This window comes from Entelurus aequoreus, linkage group LG03, assembly GCF_033978785.1.
Source record: "Entelurus aequoreus isolate RoL-2023_Sb linkage group LG03, RoL_Eaeq_v1.1, whole genome shotgun sequence".
Taxonomy (NCBI): domain Eukaryota; kingdom Metazoa; phylum Chordata; class Actinopteri; order Syngnathiformes; family Syngnathidae; genus Entelurus; species Entelurus aequoreus.
Window position 1 is genome coordinate 88,610,503 of NC_084733.1, and position 21,119 is coordinate 88,631,621.

Below are 21,119 nucleotides of genomic sequence, written 5' to 3' on the forward strand. Positions count from 1 at the left end.
ATATACAGTAAAACACTAAAACATTAAAAAACAAACAAAAAAAACATTAAAACAACAAGATTTTACGGTAAAAAAACAAACAAACTGGCAGCTCTGTTGCTTGAAATGTACTGCTAAAAACAGTGGTATTGTTTCTCCATGCCATTCCATTTTTTTATATGCTGTAAAAAATAAAAAATAAAAGAGATGATATTTTGCAGCAGATAATATGGATGAACTCTAATATTGTAATAGATGGAAAGCCTTTCTTTTGGAAAATTATGCTTGAAAGAGGAATTATTTTTGTCAATGACATTATCAATGAAAATGGTAAAATTATGAAATATGATGAATTTACAACTATGTATGGTGATGCTTGTTCAAGCTTTTCATTTAATCAACTAACTGGAGTCATTGGGAAAAGATGGAAACAAATTAATTATGGAACTACTAAATTATTAGTTTGTAAACTGTTGGAAGCAGATCAGAATCATATCCATATTTAAGTGTTACTTCTTTCTAAAAACTCCTATAGTCATATTTACATCAGCTAATGTCTCGTGTGGTACAAAGTGCTTGGATTCGAGTGTCCTCGGTTAGAGTCAGAGCGCTGTTTATTCTCTTTGTTGAGACTGCCATTACATTCCTAAGATAAGGAGCACAGCTAGACTGGGGAAACAGCAGGTGGGGAGGGGGAGGAAGGGGAAGATCACGGGACTTCCGGGGGTTTGAGGGGAGACCGAGCTAGACCGATCTGGACCGGGCTGGGGAACGCTGGTGTGCTGGATTGGTCTCAGTTTGTCCTCTAAGCTTGGAGAATAAACCACAAAATACCAACTGCTGCCTGTTGATTGAATATAAACATCAGCTTATGTGCCATAAAAAGAATCTGGGAGAGACTAGCAATTTGAATTCCCCATTGGAGGAATGCTGGTCGACGCAACAATTCCCTTAATAAGAAATTCTAGTTGGCAAAAAGGAACTAAAATAAATAGAAAAATATATATGTTTTATTTAATAAAGAAATCTTTGAAGGCTGCCCCATACAACACATATGGAAAATGGGAGGACTTTTTTGACTGCCCGTTGCCGTGGGATGCCATATTCAAATGAATCTACAAAACCACTATCGATGTGCAAAATCGTTATTTTCAAATTAAAATTATTTATAACTTCCTACCCACGGGAAAAATGTTAAAAATATGGAATATGACAGAGTCAGATGATTGCCCATTTTGTTGTCAGGAGCCTGAATCCACCCTACATTTGTTTTGGTATTGTCATATTGTGTCTTCGTTTTGGGTGGAAGTTGAAAAAATGTGTTTAGGGATTGGTTTGTTTATGAAGCTTGATGTGGTTTCTGTTATTTTAGGAGAGTTCATTGACAGTCATGATTTAGTCCATTTAATTGTAGTAAAAGGTTTATTTTTAAGGCCAAAAACAGATATTCACTTAGTATTTCTTTCTTTAAAACATTTATTCAGTATTTTTTAACTTTAGAAAATGATATGGTTGAAAACGATAATGATGCCAAAAAACATAAAAAAAGATGGGAAGTCCTCTTTGGCTTATTTTGAAAATGTAATTTTGTTTATATATGATATGCAATCTGTTGTTGTATTCCCTATTTTAAGTGTACATAAATGAAGGTGTGTGTTGATGAGTTCGACTTGGATGTGATCTGGGGCCGTACTTATCAAGCTTCTCAGAATTACTCCTAAGAAGTCTGCTAAGAGTTGACTTAAGAGAAAATAAATTCTTCGCTGAAAGCTGCACTTAAAAGTTAGTTATCAAGCGTCTTACTCACACTTTCAGCGAAGTGTAGGACTGAATCTTAAGTGTCACACTCAGAGCTGAATTACGACATTACTATGTGCCGTAAATGGAATTTTAGGTGACGTCATTTCTGTGTCCATAGAAATGACCAATCACGGAAGGGAATCCGTTGTCTAAGAATAAAGAAATATCTTGGAAATATTTAAGTGGACAATGGGAGTGTATATTTTGACAATAAACTACAAAATAATACAAAACAAACTAGTCCCCGCCGGCACTCACGCTACCGCTCCCTCTCTTCTCTCGCCCACACACTCACTGACGTCACTCACCTCACGGCCATACACATACGCTACTCAAATAACATTTTCTTTCCAATTCATTAATTAGGCAACTAATTTGAAACTGGTGTGGGTGGCTCTATATATACTAGCTCACTGCAGCCACATGCAGAAATCAACATGGAATCGAAAAGTATTAAATCTGTGACAAAAATAATACCCGCTCTGTCTAAACGATACCGTTTGATCAGCTGCTCGTCATCAAACAAATCCAGGACATCGTTCCGCTCCCTGAATGTTCGCGCACGTCTCTCTCGCCTCAGTGCCATCCCCTGCTGGCAACTCCTAACCACTTAAGACACCTCTGAAGGTCTCTTAAATATCGTGGAGAGTAGGAGTGATTCTTAGACTTAAGAACGTTGATGAAAAGCTTTTATTTTTAAGTTTGAGAGTAGGACTAAATTTCGCAAATTCTCAGGATTTAAGTGTAAAATGGCACTCTAAGAAGCTTGATAAGTACGGCCCCTGGACTGTACATGGGTGCTTCATTTGAAAATGTATTTTTGTTTGTGGATTGTATGCAACCTGTTGTGTTCCCTGGGTTTTGGTGTACATGGGTGAAGGTGTGTGTTGCTGAGCCCGATCTGGACGTAATCTGAACTGAACCTGGTTTTAAGAACCCTTTTGAACAATCTGATTTCATTGACAACCCGGTCTGGTGAAGTTAAGGTCCTTTGTTTGTTTTGTTTGAAAGTAAAGCAATATAAAAACAATTACATAAAAAATAGTAATTAATGAAAATGTTAGCGGACCAGCACCACACACAATCATGTGTGCTCTAAAGACTGTATCCCTTGCAGACTGTATTATTCTATATTGTAGGAACCAGAAGTTTTTTTTAATAACAGAAAGAGACAGCCCCTTTTGTATAAATGTGTGTGGATGAGTGTGAAAGGGGGAGGGAGGGTTTTCTTGGGTTGATGCACTAATGGTAAGTGTATCTTGTGTCTTTTTTTATGTTGTTTAAAATAAATAAAAAATTTTAAAAAAATAAATAAATAAATAAACACGCTTTTACTGTAAAATTCTGGTGACTGAGCTGCCAGTTTTTGAAGTAAAATTTAAATATTTTTTTTGCAGCTTATGTAAAAAAATATATTGTTGATATACTCATTGTTAAAAGCGGGCCCTCTGAGGGCAACCATAACTGCCATGTGGCCCTCAATGAAAACGAGTTTGACACCACTGTCTTAGAATAATGCAGGAAAATGTTAGCATTTGTTTCCCAACACCAATTTTTCTCTTCTAGTCTACCCATTCCTATGTTTTCTTATTACACTCTATGGCTTTTGTATAGTTGGCATTGTTTATTATGTTTTATTTCATTAATGTTTTGCTCTCTTCTAAAGCTTTTGAGAATGTTATTTGTGTTTTTTCTTCGTGTAATTGAGCTATTGTGATCCTTAGGGATCAGTAAGTTGTGTCCATGTGTAAAGGCCCTAACAGCATTATGTTACCACTGCTCTCTAGTGGAGATTTGTGGTAACTGCAGTAAGTAAAGGAGAGTGTGTGGGTGTCCAAAACCCAAAAATATAACAAAAAAGAGGTAAGATACAAACAAAATGAGGTATTTAAAGTGGTTGACATTTGTGCTTTGCTCAGATGTAGTCATTTCACAACTTTAGGATACGATATTGAAAACATGAGCGCGCTTGTCAGTTTGTTTGTGTTTAAATCAGCCGAAAATAATAACAGGAAGCGCAAACAAATACTTGGCAAGATGACACAGAGACTTTAAATTCCTAAAGTGTAAGTCATTGTGTGTTTTCATTGAACAATTAAACGCACAAACAGTATATATTCACAATGTAAGGAAACGAATTAAGGAACTTTCAATGTTTTCCAAGAGTTGAGTAATCAACATCCTTATACAAATAAAACATGTTACAGTAAAAGTAAGAGACCACACTAATAGATTCAAATTTAGAATTAAAAAATAGTCTTAAATCAACTTAAATTCCATCCATCCATCCATTTTCTACCGCTTGTCCCTTTCGGGGTGGCGGGGGGTGCTGGAGCCTATCTCAGCTGCATTCGGTCGGAAGGCGGGGTACACCCTGGACAAGTCGCCACCTCATCGCAGGGCCAACACAGATAGACAGACACGGGGAGAGAACATGCAAACTCCACACAGAAAGGTCCCGAGCCCGGGATTGAACTAAGGACTACTCATTGTGAGGCACATGCACTAACCCCTGTTCCACCGTGCTGCCCACTAACTAACTAACTAACTAACTAACTAACTAACTAACCAGGGGTCGGCAACCCAAAATGTTGAAAGAGCCATATTGGACCAAAAATACAAAAACAAATCTGTCTAGAGCAGCAAAAAATTAAAAGCCATATTACATACAGATAGTGTGTCATGACATATACATTGAATTAAGAGGACTTAAAGGAAACTAAATGAGCTCAAATATAGCTACAAATGAGGCATAATGATGCAATATGTACGTATTGCTAGCCTAAATAGCATGTTAGCATCGATTAACTAGCAGTGACCAAATATGTCTGATTAGCACTCCACACAAGTCAATAACATCAACAAAACTCACCTTTGTGCATTCACGCACAACGTTAAAAGTCTGGTGGACGAAATGAGACGGAAAAAGAAGTGGCATAAAACACGTCCTAGAAAGTCGGAGAAAGTTGTACATGTAAACAAACTAAGGTGAGTTCAAGGACCGCCAAAATTAGTAGGACAAAACGGCGCTCGTCAAATACTCGAATCAGTGAAGCATGTTTATTATAAACACTGTGCTTTATAACAATTAGGGAGGTTTGTGTCATGTTTGTCCTCCTACAGAAACCATATTAACACAAAAAATATATTTTTTTCCCCTCATCTTTTTCCATTTTTCATACATTTTTGAAAAAGCTCCAGAGAGCCACTAGGGCGGCGCTAAAGAGCCGCATGCGGCTCTAGAGCCGCGGGTTTCCGACCCCCGAGGTTGCAAAGTTTAAATTCCTTTTCAAATTTTTTGTCTCATACTGTGTAAATCCAAATAGCCACACATCTTTAAAACAAAGCACAAATGTGTCATGAATATTGTCCAGAATGAAGCGACCCCAAAAGGGACAAGCGGTATAAAATGGCTGGATGGATGAAACGATAGTGATCGAGTGCTTTCAGACTGGAGAGCTGTTTTTTTAATTTTTTTTTTATAAACCTTTATTTATAAATGTCAACATTTACAAACAGTTGAAAATAATAATCAAAGTAAATACAAAAACAGTACAAAGCAGCGCCAGGGGGTTGTAAATTCAAAGTAAGTAAAATAGAATACAAAATATATATATATATATATATATATATATATATATATATATATATATATATATATATATATATATATATATATATATATATATATATATATATATATATATATATATATATATATATATATATATATATATATATATAATAAACAAAGTACAAAGCCATAGGCTCACTCAATTTCAGTAAATAACTTAAATTTGGAACACATCATCATCGTTTTCACAGCTTTTTGGTTGTTAGAGGTAGAGAGTGTTTTAATGTAGAGTTCTAAATCTTTGTTAAAGGCACAAAAAACAGGTCGGGCATTGAGAAACTTACATTTATGAACATAAAACTTAGCCAATTACAGCGCCCCTAAAGGGACATGGGGGAATTTTTTTTTTTAAATAATTTTATTTTTTATTTTTTATTTTTTTTAGACATGTATCTCGGGCGCACGAGAAACTATCTCGTGCGCACAAGAAACTTTTTATAAAGTTATGAAAAAAATAAAAAAAATAATTTTATTTTATTATTTTTTTAGACATGTATCTCTCGTGCGCACGAGAAAGTTTCTCGTGCGCACGAGATACATGTCTAAAAAAATAAAAATTAATAAATAAATTATAAAAAATAATTCCCCCATGTCCCTTTAGGGCAGGGGTCCACAAACTTTGACTCGGGGGCCGCATTGGGTTAAAAAAATTTGGCCGGGGGCCGGGCTATACATACATATATATATATATATATATATATATATATATATATATATATATATATATATATATATATATATATATATATATATATATATATATATATATATATATATATACATATATACATTGTCTTTATATTCCAGCGAGTTAATCCGTTGTGTCATTTAACATCAATTAACATTGATGTTCATCAACATTTAACATTGTCACGTTATCGATGGGAAAATAAATTTTTAGACAATATGATTTGCCTGAGCGGCTAGGAGACACCGAGAGTAACAAGCGGTAGAAAATGGATTAGAAAGGAAAGATTAAAAATAATAATAAAATAAATAATAAAATAAAATAAATAAAATAAAAACACTTTTTTTTAACTTGGGACTTCCCGTGGGCCGGATCCGGCCCGCGGGCCGTGGTTTGGTGACCCCTGCCCTAAGGGACATGGGGGAATTTAAAAAAAATATATATATATTTTTTATTTTCTCTTGCGCACGAGAAAAAAATTATATATATATATATATATATATATATATATATATATATATATATATACATATATATATATATATATATGTATATATATATATATATATATATATATATTTTTTAGACATGTATCTCGTGCGCACGAGAAACTTTTTATAAAGTTATAAAAAAAAAATTTTGAAATTATAATTTTTTTTTTAGACATGTTTCATGCACACGATATAAAAAAAAAAAAAGATTTTTTTTAATTTTTTTTATTTAAGATTAAAGATTAAAGTACCAATGATTGTCACACACACACTAGATGTGGCGAAACAACCCTTTGTTGCTGAGTGCCAAGCAGGGTGGTTATGGGTCCCATCTTTATAGTCTTTGGTATGACTCGGCTGGGATTTGAACTTTGATATAGATATAATAATGATATAGATATATGTATATACAGTATATATATATATATATATATATATATATATATATATATATATATATATATATATATATATAATATATATACATTTATAACCCCCACCCCCCCTTAGAGGGGGTGGGTGGGAGGGTTACCCACATATGCGGTCCTCTCCAAGGTTTTTCATAGTCATTCACATCGACGTCCCACTGGGGCGAGTTTTTCCTTGCCCTTATGTGGGCTCTGTACCGAGGATGTCATTGTGGCTTGTGCAGCCCTTTGAGACACTTGTGATTTAGGGCTATATAAATAAACATTGATTGATTGATAGATTGATTTTATCTTTTTTTACATGTATCTCGTGCGCACGAGAAACTTTTTATAAAGTTATAAAAAAAAAATATATATATATATATAATTATTTATTTTTTAGACATGTTTCGTGCACACGACATACTTTTTTTTTTTTTTTACATGTATCTCGTGTGCACGAGAAATTTTCTCGTGCACCCGAGATACATGTCTAAAAAAAAATATATATATATATAAATATATATATATATATATATATATATATATATATATATATATATATATATATATATATATATATATATATATATATATATATATATAATTTTTTTTATAACTTTATAAAAAGTTTCTCGTGATACATGTCTGAAAAAAATAAAAATAATAAATAAATTATCAAAAATAATTCCCCCATGTAAATCCAAATAGCCACACATCTTTAAAACAGAGCACAAATGTGTCATGAATAATGTCAGACTGGTGATGTTTACCAAACACTTTCGGTCTCCTCCCCCCGCCCCGCCCCCTGTACGTGCCTACGTCACCACCCCGCTAAGCCCCGCCCCCGAGTGGCTCTGACGCACCAGTTACGTCTGGGCCGTAAAAAAATAGAAACTTCCAAGATGGCCGAGTCCGTGGACTCCATGCATTTCGCAGCAAACAGCCAAACAAATCCCCCCCCAGCGCTGTTAGCTCAACTGCCACCGGAGAGCCGGCCGCAGTCCTCCGGCGACATTTACCCGCCGCCCTCGAAGAAGACCCGCGTGGAGGAGAAGCGGCCCAAGCACCGGAAGCTGAACGGAGAGGCGTGCGCAGGGGAAAAACACAACGGGAAGCCGAGTTGTGGCAGCCCAGCGAAATGGAGCGTCGGCCCGGCCAAGGCGAGCCACTCCGCCGCCTCCTCCTCCGTGGCGGCGCCCGCTCGGAAAATCTTCAAAATCAGCAACTTCCTCGCCTCGCCGCACAAGCAGAAGCGGGCGAAGGAGAAGCGACACCGGGAGAAAACTAGCGAAGCGCAGCGCAGTTTGACGGCGACGACCGTGGAGAAAGTCAGCGCCGCTAGCTGCCATACAAAGCCCGAGAACGGCGACGTGACGACGGCGCAGAGAGGTAAAGGAGCCCGGCGGAGCTCTTCCACCTTTTTCTCCCCTCCTCGGCCATGCAAAACTCCATTGTTGTGGTCGAGGACATGTGTGTGTGTGGATATATTACATGTGTGTGTGGATATATTATATGTGTGTGTGTGTGGATATATTACATGTGTGTGTGTGTGGATATATTACATGTGTGTGTGTGTGGATATATTATATGTGTGTGTGGAGATATTACATGTGTGTGTGTGTGGAGATATTACATGTGTGTGTGTGGATATATTACATGTGTGTGTGTGTGGATATATTACATGTGTGTGTGGAGATATTACATGTGTGTGTGTGTGTGTGGAGATATTACATGTGTGTGTAAATATATTACATGTGTGTGTGGAGATATTACATGTGTGTGTAAATATATTACATGTGTATGTGTGTGTGTGTGGAGATATTACATGTGTGTGTGGATATATTACATGTGTGTGTGTGGAGATATTACATGTGTGTGTGTGTGTGTGTGGAGATATTACATGTGTGTGTAAATATATTACATGTGTGTGTGTGTGGAGATATTACATGTGTGTGTGGAGATATTACATGTGTGTGTAAATATATTATATGTGTGTGTGTGTGTGTGGAGATATTACATGTGTGTGTGGATATATTACATGTGTGTGTGGATATATTACATGTGTGTGTGGATATATTACATGTGTGTGTGTGGAGATATTACATGTGTGTGGATATATTACATGTGTGTGGATATATTACATGTGTGTGTGTGTGGAGATATTACATGTGGGTGTGTGTGGAGATATTACATGTGTGTGTGTGTGGGGGGAGATATTACATGTGTGTGGATATATTACATGTGTGTGTGTGTGGAGATATTACATGTGTGTGTAAATATATTACATGTGTGTGTGGATATATTACATGTGTGTGTGTGTGGAGATATTACATGTGTGTGTAAATATATTACATGTGGGTGTGTGTGGATATATTACATGTGTGTGTGTGTGGATATATTAAATGTGTGTGTGTGGAGATATTACATGTGTGTGTGTGTGGATATATTACATGTGTGTGTGTGTGGATATATTACATGTGTGTGTGGAGATATTACATGTGTGTGTGTGTGTGGAGATATTACATGTGTGTGTAAATATATTACATGTGTGTGTGGAGATATTACATGTGTGTGTAAATATATTACATGTGTATGTGTGTGTGTGTGGAGATATTACATGTGTGTGTGGATATATTACATGTGTGTGTGTGGAGATATTACATGTGTGTGTGTGTGTGTGTGGAGATATTACATGTGTGTGTAAATATATTACATGTGTGTGTGTGTGGAGATATTACATGTGTGTGTGGAGATATTACATGTGTGTGTAAATATATTATATGTGTGTGTGTGTGTGTGGAGATATTACATGTGTGTGTGGATATATTACATGTGTGTGTGGATATATTACATGTGTGTGTGGATATATTACATGTGTGTGTGTGGAGATATTACATGTGTGTGGATATATTACATGTGTGTGGATATATTACATGTGTGTGTGTGTGGAGATATTACATGTGGGTGTGTGTGGAGATATTACATGTGTGTGTGTGTGTGGGGAGATATTACATGTGTGTGGATATATTACATGTGTGTGTGTGTGGAGATATTACATGTGTGTGTAAATATATTACATGTGTGTGTGGATATATTACATGTGTGTGTGTGTGGAGATATTACATGTGTGTGTAAATATATTACATGTGGGTGTGTGTGGATATATTACATGTGTGTGTGTGTGGATATATTAAATGTGTGTGTGTGGAGATATTACATGTGTGTGTGTGTGGATATATTACATGTGTGTGTGTGTGGATATATTACATGTGTGTGTGTGGATATATTACATGTGTGTGTGTGTGGATATATTACATGTGTGTGTGTGTGGAGATATTACATGTGTGTGTGGAAATATTACATGTGTGTGTGTGTGTGTGTGGAGATATTACATGTGTGTGTAAATATATTACATGTGGGTGTGTGTGTGTGTGGAGATATTACATGTGTGTGTAAATATATTACATGTGTGTGTGTGTGGGGAGATATTACATGTGTGTGTGGAAATATTACATGTGTGTGTGTGGAGATATTACATGTGTGTGTGGGGGTATATTACATGTGTGTGTGGAGATATTACACGTGTGTGTGTGTGGATATTACATAACCTGCAGGCTACGGGCCCTGTGGGTTGCTTGTGGAGTGTGGAAGTGTGGTGTTTTGTTTTGTTTTTTGCACGTGGAAAATGTTGTTCCGTCACATCACAGCGTGGATGTTTTTGTTTCACCTCTCTTTCCCCTTTTAATGTTTTCCGTCCAGATCACAGCGGCGGCGCCGGCAAGGAGAAGAAGAAGGAAAGGAGCAAAGAGTGGAAGGAGCACAAGTTGCCGCCACAACACGACATCTCCAAGGAGAACGGAGACTTGTTCCCGCCACTGAAAGGTAAACAAACACCACTTCAGAACATAAAGTGTGCGGATCTACGTTGCTGCCAGTGTACTAGTGTTGTTGGTACCGGTACTTTTCTAAATAAAGGGGACCACAAAAAATGGCTTTATTTTAGCAAAAAAAATATTGCGGTACATTAAACATGTGTTTTTTTATGGGGCGGTATAGCTCGGTTCCAGGTTCGATCCCCGCTTCCGCCATCCTAGTCGCTTTCCCTTGTGTCCTTGGGCAAGACACTTTACCCACCTGCTCCCAGTGCCACCCACACTGGTTTAAATTGGGTTACACTATGTAAAAGCGCTTTGAGTCACTAGAGAAAAGCGCTATATAAATATAATTCTCTCGCTGTTGTCCCGATACCAATATTTTGGTACCGGTAACAAAGGTATTTTGGTACTTTTCCAAATAAAGGGGACCACAAAAATGTCATTATTGGTTTTATTTTAGCAAAAAACGGTACTTTAAACATGTTTTTTATGGGGCGGTATAGCTCGGTTCCAGGTTCGATCCCCTCTTCCGCCATCCTAGTCACTGCCATTGTGTCGTTGGGCAAGACACTCTACCCACCTGCTCCCAGTGTCACCCACACAGGTTTAAATGCAACTTAGGTATTGGGTTTCACTATGTAAAAGCGCTTTGAGTCACTAGAGAAAAGCGCTATATAAATATAATTCACTCACTGTTGTCCCGATACCAATATTTTGGTACCGGTACCAAAGGTATTCCGGTACTTTTCCAAATAAAGGGGACCACAAAAATGTCATTATTGGTTTTATTTTAGCAAAAAACGGTACTTTAAACATGTTTTTTATGGGGCGGTATAGCTCGGTTCCAGGTTCGATCCCCGCTTCCGCCATCCTAGTCACTGCCATTGTGTCCTTGGGCAAGACACTCCACCCACCTGCTCCCAGTGCCACCCACACTGCTTTAAATGCAACTTAGATATTGGGTTTCACTTTTCAAAAAAGTCATCGCGACATGTCGGCCAGCTCAACTGACAGGCAGGCACATGTCAATCATGTCAAAATATATTTCAATTCTTATGTCACAGTGCAAGCTACTGGAAATAATCCATGAAAACTGACTCCTGTTATATGTTAAGCCTGGATTATGCTTCTGTGTCCACCATACGTTGTGCTGGCTCACAAGCATCCCGCGTGCACTTTGAACAAATGACCATAAATTGATCGGCTTTTTTACATGCGTTTGTTTGCGGTTTAAATAAGACACATTCAAACGGGTATGCAAAGCGAGGAAAAGGTATTTCTCTGATCACATGGTCTAATACAGGCTTGGGCAAAATACGGTCCGCGGGACATTGTACATAATTTTTTTGAGACCTTTTAACATCAAAACTGTCGCCGCCATTATGATGTGTTTTTAAATGACCGTAAGTCTTGAACTATAGAAAGTATTTTAATGGTCGGAATCTGCGCTTTTGAGTGTTATTCAAGTTATTAGGGTAATCTACGTCAGGGGTCACCAACCTTTTTGAAACCAAGAGCTACTTCTTGGGTACTGATTAATGCAAAGGGCTACCAGTTTGATACACACTTAAATAAATTGCCAGAAATAGCCAATTTGCTCAATTGACCTTTAACTCTATGTTATTATTAATAATTAATGATATTTACACTTAATTGAACGGTTTAAAAGAGGAGAAAACGTGAAAAAAATGACAATTAAATTTTGGAACATAGTTTATCTTCAATTTCGACTCTTTAAAATTCAAAATTCAACCGAAAAAAAGAAGACAAAAACTAGCTAATTTGAATCTTTTTGAAAAAAATTTAAAAAATAATTTATGGAACATCATTAGTAATTTTTCCTGATTAAGATTAATTTTAGAATTTTGATGACATGTTTTAAATAGGTTAAAATCCAATCTACACTTTGTTAGAATATATAACAAATTGGACCAAGCTATATTTCTAACAAAGACAAATCATTATTTCTTCTAGATTTTCCAGAACAAAAATTTTAAAAGAAATTCAAAAGACTTTGAAATAAGATTTAAATTTGATTCTACAGATTTTCTAGATTTGCCAGAATTTTTTTTTTTAATTTGAATCATAATAAGTTTGAAGAAATATTTCACAAATATTCTTCGTCGAAAAAACAGAAGCTAAAATGAAGAATTAAATTAAAATTGATTTATTATTCTTTACAATAAAAAATTTTTTTTTACTTGAACATTGATTTAAATTGTCAGGAAAGAAGATGAAGGAATTTAAAAGGTAAAAAGGTATATGTGTTTAAAAATCCTAAAATCATTTTTAAGGTTGTATTGTTTTTCTAAAATTGTCTTTCTGAAAGTTATAAGAAGCAAAGTAAAAAAATTAATGAATTTATTTAAACAAGTGAAGACCAAGTCTTTAAAATATTTTCTTGGATTTTCAAATTCTATTTGAGTTTTGTCTCTCTTAGAATTAAAAATGTCGGGCAAAGAGAGACCAGCTTGCTAGTAAATAAATACAATTTAAAAAATAGAGGCAGCTCACTGGTAAGTGCTGCTATTTGAGCTATTTTTAGAACAGGCCGGCGGGCTACTCATCTGGTCCTTACGGGCTACCTGGTGCCCGCGGGCACCACGTTGGTGACCCCTGATCTACGTCATAGCAGCTCAGACCAGGAACGAAGCAGAGTGGGCGGGGTTTGTTTTCAGAGCAGCCAGCCCCAAACGTATGTTTATGTTTAGTTTATTGAGTTTATTAAGGATCCCCATTAGTCTACACCGCAGTGGAGACTATTCTTCCTGGGGTCCAGGCAAAAAAACATCACACAATCACGAAACAAAAGATTAAAATGCAGTACAACATTATCAAATAATAAAATGTTATAATACAAAAATAGCAACAACAAAGAACCAAAAAAACCCCCAATAACTTCGAGTTTACATAATGATGTTCATATTAAAGATAAAAAGAGCAATATAGAAGTATAAATTAGAGATGACCGATAATATCGTCCGGCCGTTATTATCGGCCGATAAATGCTTTAAAATGTAATATCGGAAATTATCAGTATCGTTTTTTTGTTATCGGTATCGTTTTTTTTAATTTTTATTAAATCAACATAAAAAACACAAGATACACTTACAATTAGTGCACCAACCCAAAAAACCTCCCTCCCCCCATTTACACTCATTCACACAAAAGGGTTGTTTCTTTCTGTTATTAATATTCTGCTTCCTACATTATATATCAATATATATCAATACAGTCTGCAAGGGATACAGTCCGTAAGCACACATGATTGTGCGTGCTGCTGCTCCACTAATAGTACTAACCTTTAACAGTTAATTTTACTCATTTTCATTAATTACTAGTTTCTATGTAACTGATTTTATATTGTTTTACTTTCTTTTTTATTCAAGAAAATGTTTTTTTTATTTTTTTTTATTTTTTTTTTTTAATAATGTCCTAAGAAAATGTTTTTAATTTATTTATCTTATTTTATTTTATTAATTTTTTTTTAAAAAAGGACCTTATCTTCACCATACCTGGTTGTCCAAATTAGGCATAATAATGTGTTGATTCCACAACTGTATATATCAGTATCGGTATCGGTTGATATCGGTATCTGTAATTAAAGAGTTGGACAATATCGGAATATCGGATATCGGCAAAAAGCCATTATTGGACATCCCTAGTATAAATATATATGTGCAAAAATAAAACAAAGTACCAATGGCCTAAAATATACACATTAGTGTACCAAAGACAAACAATAAGTGATGAAAAAGTACCATCCATCCATTTTCTACTGCTTGTCCCATAATCAATAAAATAGTCAATAATCAATAAAACCAGTCATGACATTAGGTACAATCTAGTACAGACCTGGGCGTCCCTGTCCGGCCCGCGTGAGACCAATCATAAATTACAAAATAAATGTAAAAAAGTATCCATGTCAAGTGTGCAGTACAACGGTGCTGCTTTTGTTTTGAAAAGCGTTATTTGTATTACTTCCGTGTGGACGTATGCGCGTGCGTGATTGTGAGTGAATGTGAACAGCTGCAATCACAAATGACAAAATAAAGTTGAAAAAACATCTATGTCGTGCGCGCAATACAACTGTGCTGCTTTTATTTTGAAAAGTGTTATTTATGGGCGTATGTCCGGGTGTAACCTGTGAGTGAAGGTGCACAGCGACAAGTGATGCCCGGTTACTCCAGAGACCGCTAAAAAGAGAAAAATTGATGAGGAATGGCGTGTTTTCAACAAGACATGGACTGCCAAGCGCACTAAGGTGCGCGCCTGCGCAATTGCGCACTGCTCGAGCGTCCTCTGCGCACAGCAAATATATGCCGCGCACCAAATCAAACCCACCTGAATTCTAAACAAAATAAACACATTTATTCTGTGTAATTTTGCAATGCAACTCTGAGTGACAGTGACAACAAGCGGCCCTAACGGTGTTCGTCAACACCGTTCAATTGAACACCGTTCAATTATTGTAACGTCTATCGAGATGCTTCGAGGACAGGAATTATATCCATCACTTTATTGAGCAAAACTGTTTATATTCGGCCATAACCACACCAAAAACATGAGTAAAACACTCCTATCTCGAAAAACTAGTCATTTTCTGCCGTACAAACCAGGCCAAAACCAACTTGTCATCTGTCACCAACACACATACCACTAAACCACTGGTGCATTTATGGCCACACAAAAAGTCGGACAACTCAAACACCACACAAAGGTACACTATGACTCCTCAGTCATACGTGTGCTTATTTTACTCTCATTTATTATTAATGTTAATTTATTGATATTAATCATGGAATGCTGTTACTAGAGAAAGTTACAGGAATGCACACTTCTATGCTTACATTTCATTGTGCAACATGAGGATGTTTAAGGGCAACTAAATGTGATCTCTGAAAGGGGTACAAATGATTTCCAAAGCAGTGCTTTTGGTATAAAGTTAAGTTAGGTTAAATGAAAGTATTATTATTATTATTATTATTATTATTATTATTATTAGGGATGTCCGATAATGGCTTTTTGCCGATATTCCAATATTGTCCAACTCTTTAATTACCGATACCGATATCAACCGATACCGATATCAACCGATATATGCAGTCGTGGAATTAACACATTATTATGCCTAATTTGGACAACCATGTATGGTGAAGATAAGGTACTTTTTAAAAAAAATAATAAAATAAGATAACTAAATTAAAAACATTTTCTTGAATAAAAAAGAAAGTAAAACAATATAAAAACAGTTACATAGAAACTAGTAATTAATGAAAATGAGTAAAATTAACTGTTAAAGGTTAGTACTATTAGTGGAGCAGCAGCACGCACAATCATGTGTGCTTACGGACTGTATCCCTTGCAGACTGTATTGATATATATTGATATATTATGTAGGAACCAGAATATTGATAACAGAAAGAAATGGGGGGAGGGAGGTTTTTTGGGTTGGTGCACTAATTGTAAGTGTATCTTGTGTTTTTTATGTTGATTTAATAAAAAAAAACAAAAAACGACACAGATAATAAAAAAACCGATACCGATAATTTCCGATATTACATTTTAACGCATTTATCGGCCGATAATATCGACATCCCTAATTATTATTTATCTTACGGTATATATCAAAAATAATATTGAGCAAAATTTAATTGAAATATTGTCGATGTGGCCCTCCAGCAGTGCTCGGGTTGCTCATGCGGCCCCCGGTAAAAATTAATTGCCCACCCCTGATCTAGTATGTGTCAGGAACAGATGCGGAAGCAAATTTTTACAACTGATTTCTGCATAAAAGTGATAATATATCATATTGTAGATGTTTATTACACTTTGCATTTATATTATGCTGTTTTGTTACATTTTTGTTGGTTTGCTTGATTGTAAAAGATGTCTATGGAGGAGCTAGTCTGAGAAGTAAAATAAGTTAATATGTTGTTAATATTCAGTGTTTTATTGTTCATAGATAATATTGTAAATGTACATTTTGGGTGTCCCATTCAGTAAAAAACTGTAAAATTCCATTCTGTTTTTTTGAGGTGGTCTGTCATAACTTTTATAGAAGTCTTATGGGACATCAGGGTTTCCCACACATTCATTTATTTGTGGCGGCCCGCCACGAAAGAATTACGTCCGCCACAAATTTTAAAAAAAATAAAAAAAATTTTTTTAAAAATTAAATTTAAAAATTTAAAAAAAAATAAAAAAAAAATACATTTTTTTTTTTTGAAACCGATACCGATAATTTTGAAACCAATACCGATCATTTCCGATATTACATTTTAAAGCATGTATCGGCCGATATTATCGGACATCCCTAATGATAACTCCATTCAGCAACTAAGATTCTGCATTGTATTTCACCGGTGGCCATGTTCAGTTCTCTTGTTGAATGTTTTGGTCTTGTCCTCCCATGGCAGAGTGCAAGGAGAAGCCCAAAGCCACCACCCAAGAAGACCTCCTTCTCAAGAAGCTCAAAAAGAAGAAGAAAAAGAAGCACAAAGATGGCGAGCGCGCCAAAGAGAGACACGGCCGCCCCAAAATGTACCACCGCTCGTCCCAGACTGTTTACTCCGGGGTGTCTCTGGGGCTGTCGGAGTTCCTCAGTAGGATTAACGGCAACAGCGGCAGCGGGGGTGCGCACAACGCCGTTCACCACCAGGATCCTCCCTCCGTGGTCCGAGAGCGACTGGGCTACAGCTCGCCGCTCCACTGCACCCCGGCGCCGGGTCTTCCCGGGCTGGAGTTCGGCCACCTGATCCACGTCGAGATGCAGGCCAACGGCGGCGCCTCGGTGGCGCACGCCTACAACGAGCAGCTGTCGGGCCTGTCGCCGGCGGAGATGCACCGCTTCGCCCAGGAGTTTGTCACTTTGTCGTTCAGCGAGGACGAGGCCCAGGCGGCGTCCTTCGTCATGGGCATCATCCACGGAGCGGCGTCCTATCTCCCGGACTTCCTGGACTACTTCTCCTACAACTTCCCCAACGCTCCGGTGAAGGTGGAGGTGCTCGGGAAGAAGGACATAGAGACGACGACCATGGCTAACTTCCACACTCAGGTGAGGACGCGCTTTATTTGATCCTTAAAGGCCTACTGAAATGAATTTTTTTTATTTAAACGGGGATAGCAGATCCATTCTATGTGTCATACTTGATCATTTCGCGATATTGCCATATTTTTGCTGAAAGGATTTAGTATAGAACAACGACGATAAAGATTGCAACTTTTGGTATCTGATAAAAAAAAGGCTTGCCCCTACCGGAAGTAGCGTGACGTAGTCAGTTGAACATATACGCAAAGTTCCCTATTGTTTACAATGATGGCCGCATGAAGTGAGAGAGATTCGGACCGAGAAAGCGACAATTTCCCCATTAATTTGAGCGAGGATGAAAGATTTGTGGATGAGTAAAGTGCAAGTGAAGGACTAGTGGGGAGTTGAAGCTATTCAGATAGGGAAGATGCTGTGAGAGCCGGGGGTGACCTGATATTCAGCTGGGAATGACTACAACAGTAAATAAACACAAGACATATATATACTCTATTAGCCACAACACAACCAGGCTTATATTTAATATGCCACAAATTAATCCTGCATAAAAACACCTGCGTGTTTGTTATGCTAGCTCCTAGCTCCTCTGCTAGCTCCTAGCTCCATAGAACACGCCAATACAATTCAAACACCTGATCAACACACACAATCACTCAGCCCAAAAGACCGTTCACCTAACCCAAGGTTCATAAAGCTTATATATTTTAAAAAAGTTACGTACATACGCAAAAAAAAGTTGCGCACATACGGTCAAGCGATCAAATGTTTAGAAGCCAAAGCTGCATACTCACAGTAGCACGTCTGCGTCTTTGTCATCCAAATCAAAGTAATCCTGGTAAGAGTCTGTGTTGTCCCAGTTCTCTACAGGCGTCTGTGTATCGAAGTCAAAAGTCCTCCTGGTTAGTCTCTGTTATCCGAGTTCTTCCATCTTGACTGCATCTTTCGGGAATGTAAACAAAGAAGCACCGGCTGTGTACTGTTGTTGCTGACTACGTTCGAAAAATACGTCCATTTCGCACCGACAACTTTCTTCTTTGCTTGCTCAGCTTCCTTCTCCATAATGCAATGAACATGATTGCAACAGATTCACGAACACAGATGTCCAGAATACTGTGGAATTATGAAATGAAAACAGAGCTTTTTCGTATTGGCTTCAATGTGGAAGGCATACCCGTGTTCCCCGGTCTACGTCACGCGCATACGTCATCCTCAGAGGCGTTTCGAACCGGAAGTTTAGCGGCAAATTTAAAATGTCACTTTATAAGTTAACCCGGCCGTATTGGCATGTGTTATAATGTTAAGATTTCATCATTGATATATAAACTATCAGACTGCGTGGTCGGTAGTAGTGGCTTTCAGTAGGCCTTTAAAGGCCTACTGAAATGAATTTTTTTTATTTAAACGGGGATAGCACATCCATTCTATGTTTCATACTTGATCATTTCGCGATATTGCCATATTTTTGCTGAAAGGATTTAGTAGAGAAAATCGACGATAAAGTTCGCAACTTTTGCTCGCTGATAAAAAAAGCCTTGCCTGTACCGGAAGTAGCGTGACGTCACAGGAGCTAGTATTCCTCACAATTCCCCGTTGTTTACAATGGAGCGAGAGATTCGGAGCGACAAAGCGACGATTACCCCGTTAATTTGAGCGAGGATGAAAGATTCGTAGATGAGGAACGTTACAGTGAAGGACTAGAGAGGCAGTGATGGACGTATCTTTTTTTCGCTCTGACCGTAACTTAGGTACAAGCTGGCTCGTTGGATTCCACACTCTCCTTTTTCTATTGTGGATCACGGATTTGTATTTTAAACCACCTCGGATACTATATCCTCTTGAAAATGAGAGTCGAGCACGCGAAATGGACATTTAAAGTGACTTTTATCTCCACGACAATACATCGGAGACACACTTAGCTAACGTGATAGCATCGTTCTCAAATGAAGATAGAAACTAAAGAAATAAACCCCTGACTGGAAGGATAGACAGAAGATCAACAATACTATTAAACCATGTACATGTAACTACACGGTTAAATATTCTCAGCCTGGTAAGGCTTAACAATGCTGTTGCTAACGACGCTAAGGCTAATTTAGCAACTTAGCAACCGGACCTCACAGAACTATGATAAAACATTAGCGCTCCACCTACGCCAGTCAGCCCTCATCTTCCCATCAACAGCCGTGCTCACCTGCGTTCCAGCGATCGACGGCGCGACGAAGGACTTCATCCGTGGGTTTGGCGGCAAGCATCGGCTAGGCGTAGTAAGTAGTCCTTGTTGTGTTGCTGTAAGTATTGTACTTAGCCGCTAAGACACCGATCGATCCCACCTACAACGTTCTTCTTTGCAGCCTCCATTGTTCATTAAACAAATTGCAAAAGATTCACCAACACAGATGTCCAGAATACTGTGGAATTTCGTCGAAGAAAACAAGAGGTTTTTGAATCGGGTCGATGGGGTCCAACCACTTCCGTGGATTTTGTGACGTCACACGCATAAATCATATCCAAAGGAGTTTTTCAACCGGAAGTGTGGCAGGAATTTTAAAATGTCACTTTATAAGTTAACCCGGCCGTATTGGCATGTGTTTCAATGTTAAGATTTCATCATTGATATATAAACTATCAGACTGCGTGGTCGCTAGTAGTGGCTTTCAGTAGGCCTTTAACCCTTGTGTGGTGGTTCGGGACCCGTCTGTGGGACCCGATTTAATTTTTTATTCAAAGAAAAATGATACAATTAATTAATTTTTCAAACTGAGACTCACTGACTTTGGCTCATTTTCTGTGAAGAACATATCAGAATACATATTTAGTAGGGGTGTAACGGTACACAAAAATTCTGGTTCGGTACTCGGTTTGGAGGTCACAGTTCGGTTAATTTTCGGTACAGTAAGAAAACAACAATATATACATTTTTTGGTTATTTATTTACCAAATTTGTAAACAATGGCTTTATCCTTTTAACATTGGGAACACTATAATAATTCTGCCCACGTTAATCAACATTAAACTGCCTCAAGTTGTTGCTTAGATTAAATACAATGACAAAACTTTTCTTCTACATATAAAAAGTGCAACATTGAACAGTTTCAAGTCAACTCATCATGCTGAATTTATTACAGCATTTGGGAAGCCTGTAGTTGCTTTTTATTATGTAAATGTTATATTTTTATCAACATGTGATAGCAGGG

At 37.2% G+C, this 21,119-nt stretch overlaps 1 protein-coding gene across 2 annotated transcripts in view; it reads left to right on the forward strand.

The window, feature by feature from the left end:
- The first annotated feature begins 7,869 nt into the window (after positions 1-7,869).
- LOC133647056 (lysine-specific demethylase RSBN1L-like) overlaps positions 7,870-21,119 on the forward strand; it is a 34,831-nt gene continuing 21,581 nt past the window's right edge. For both annotated transcript variants that reach the window (XM_062043112.1, XM_062043113.1), the window contains exons 1-3: positions 7,870-8,391; positions 10,762-10,884; positions 17,297-17,934. In XM_062043112.1, coding sequence (XP_061899096.1) covers positions 7,905-8,391; positions 10,762-10,884; positions 17,297-17,934 — 1,248 coding nt within the window. In that variant the 5' untranslated portion in view covers positions 7,870-7,904. The remainder of the gene's footprint in view (positions 8,392-10,761; positions 10,885-17,296; positions 17,935-21,119) is intronic.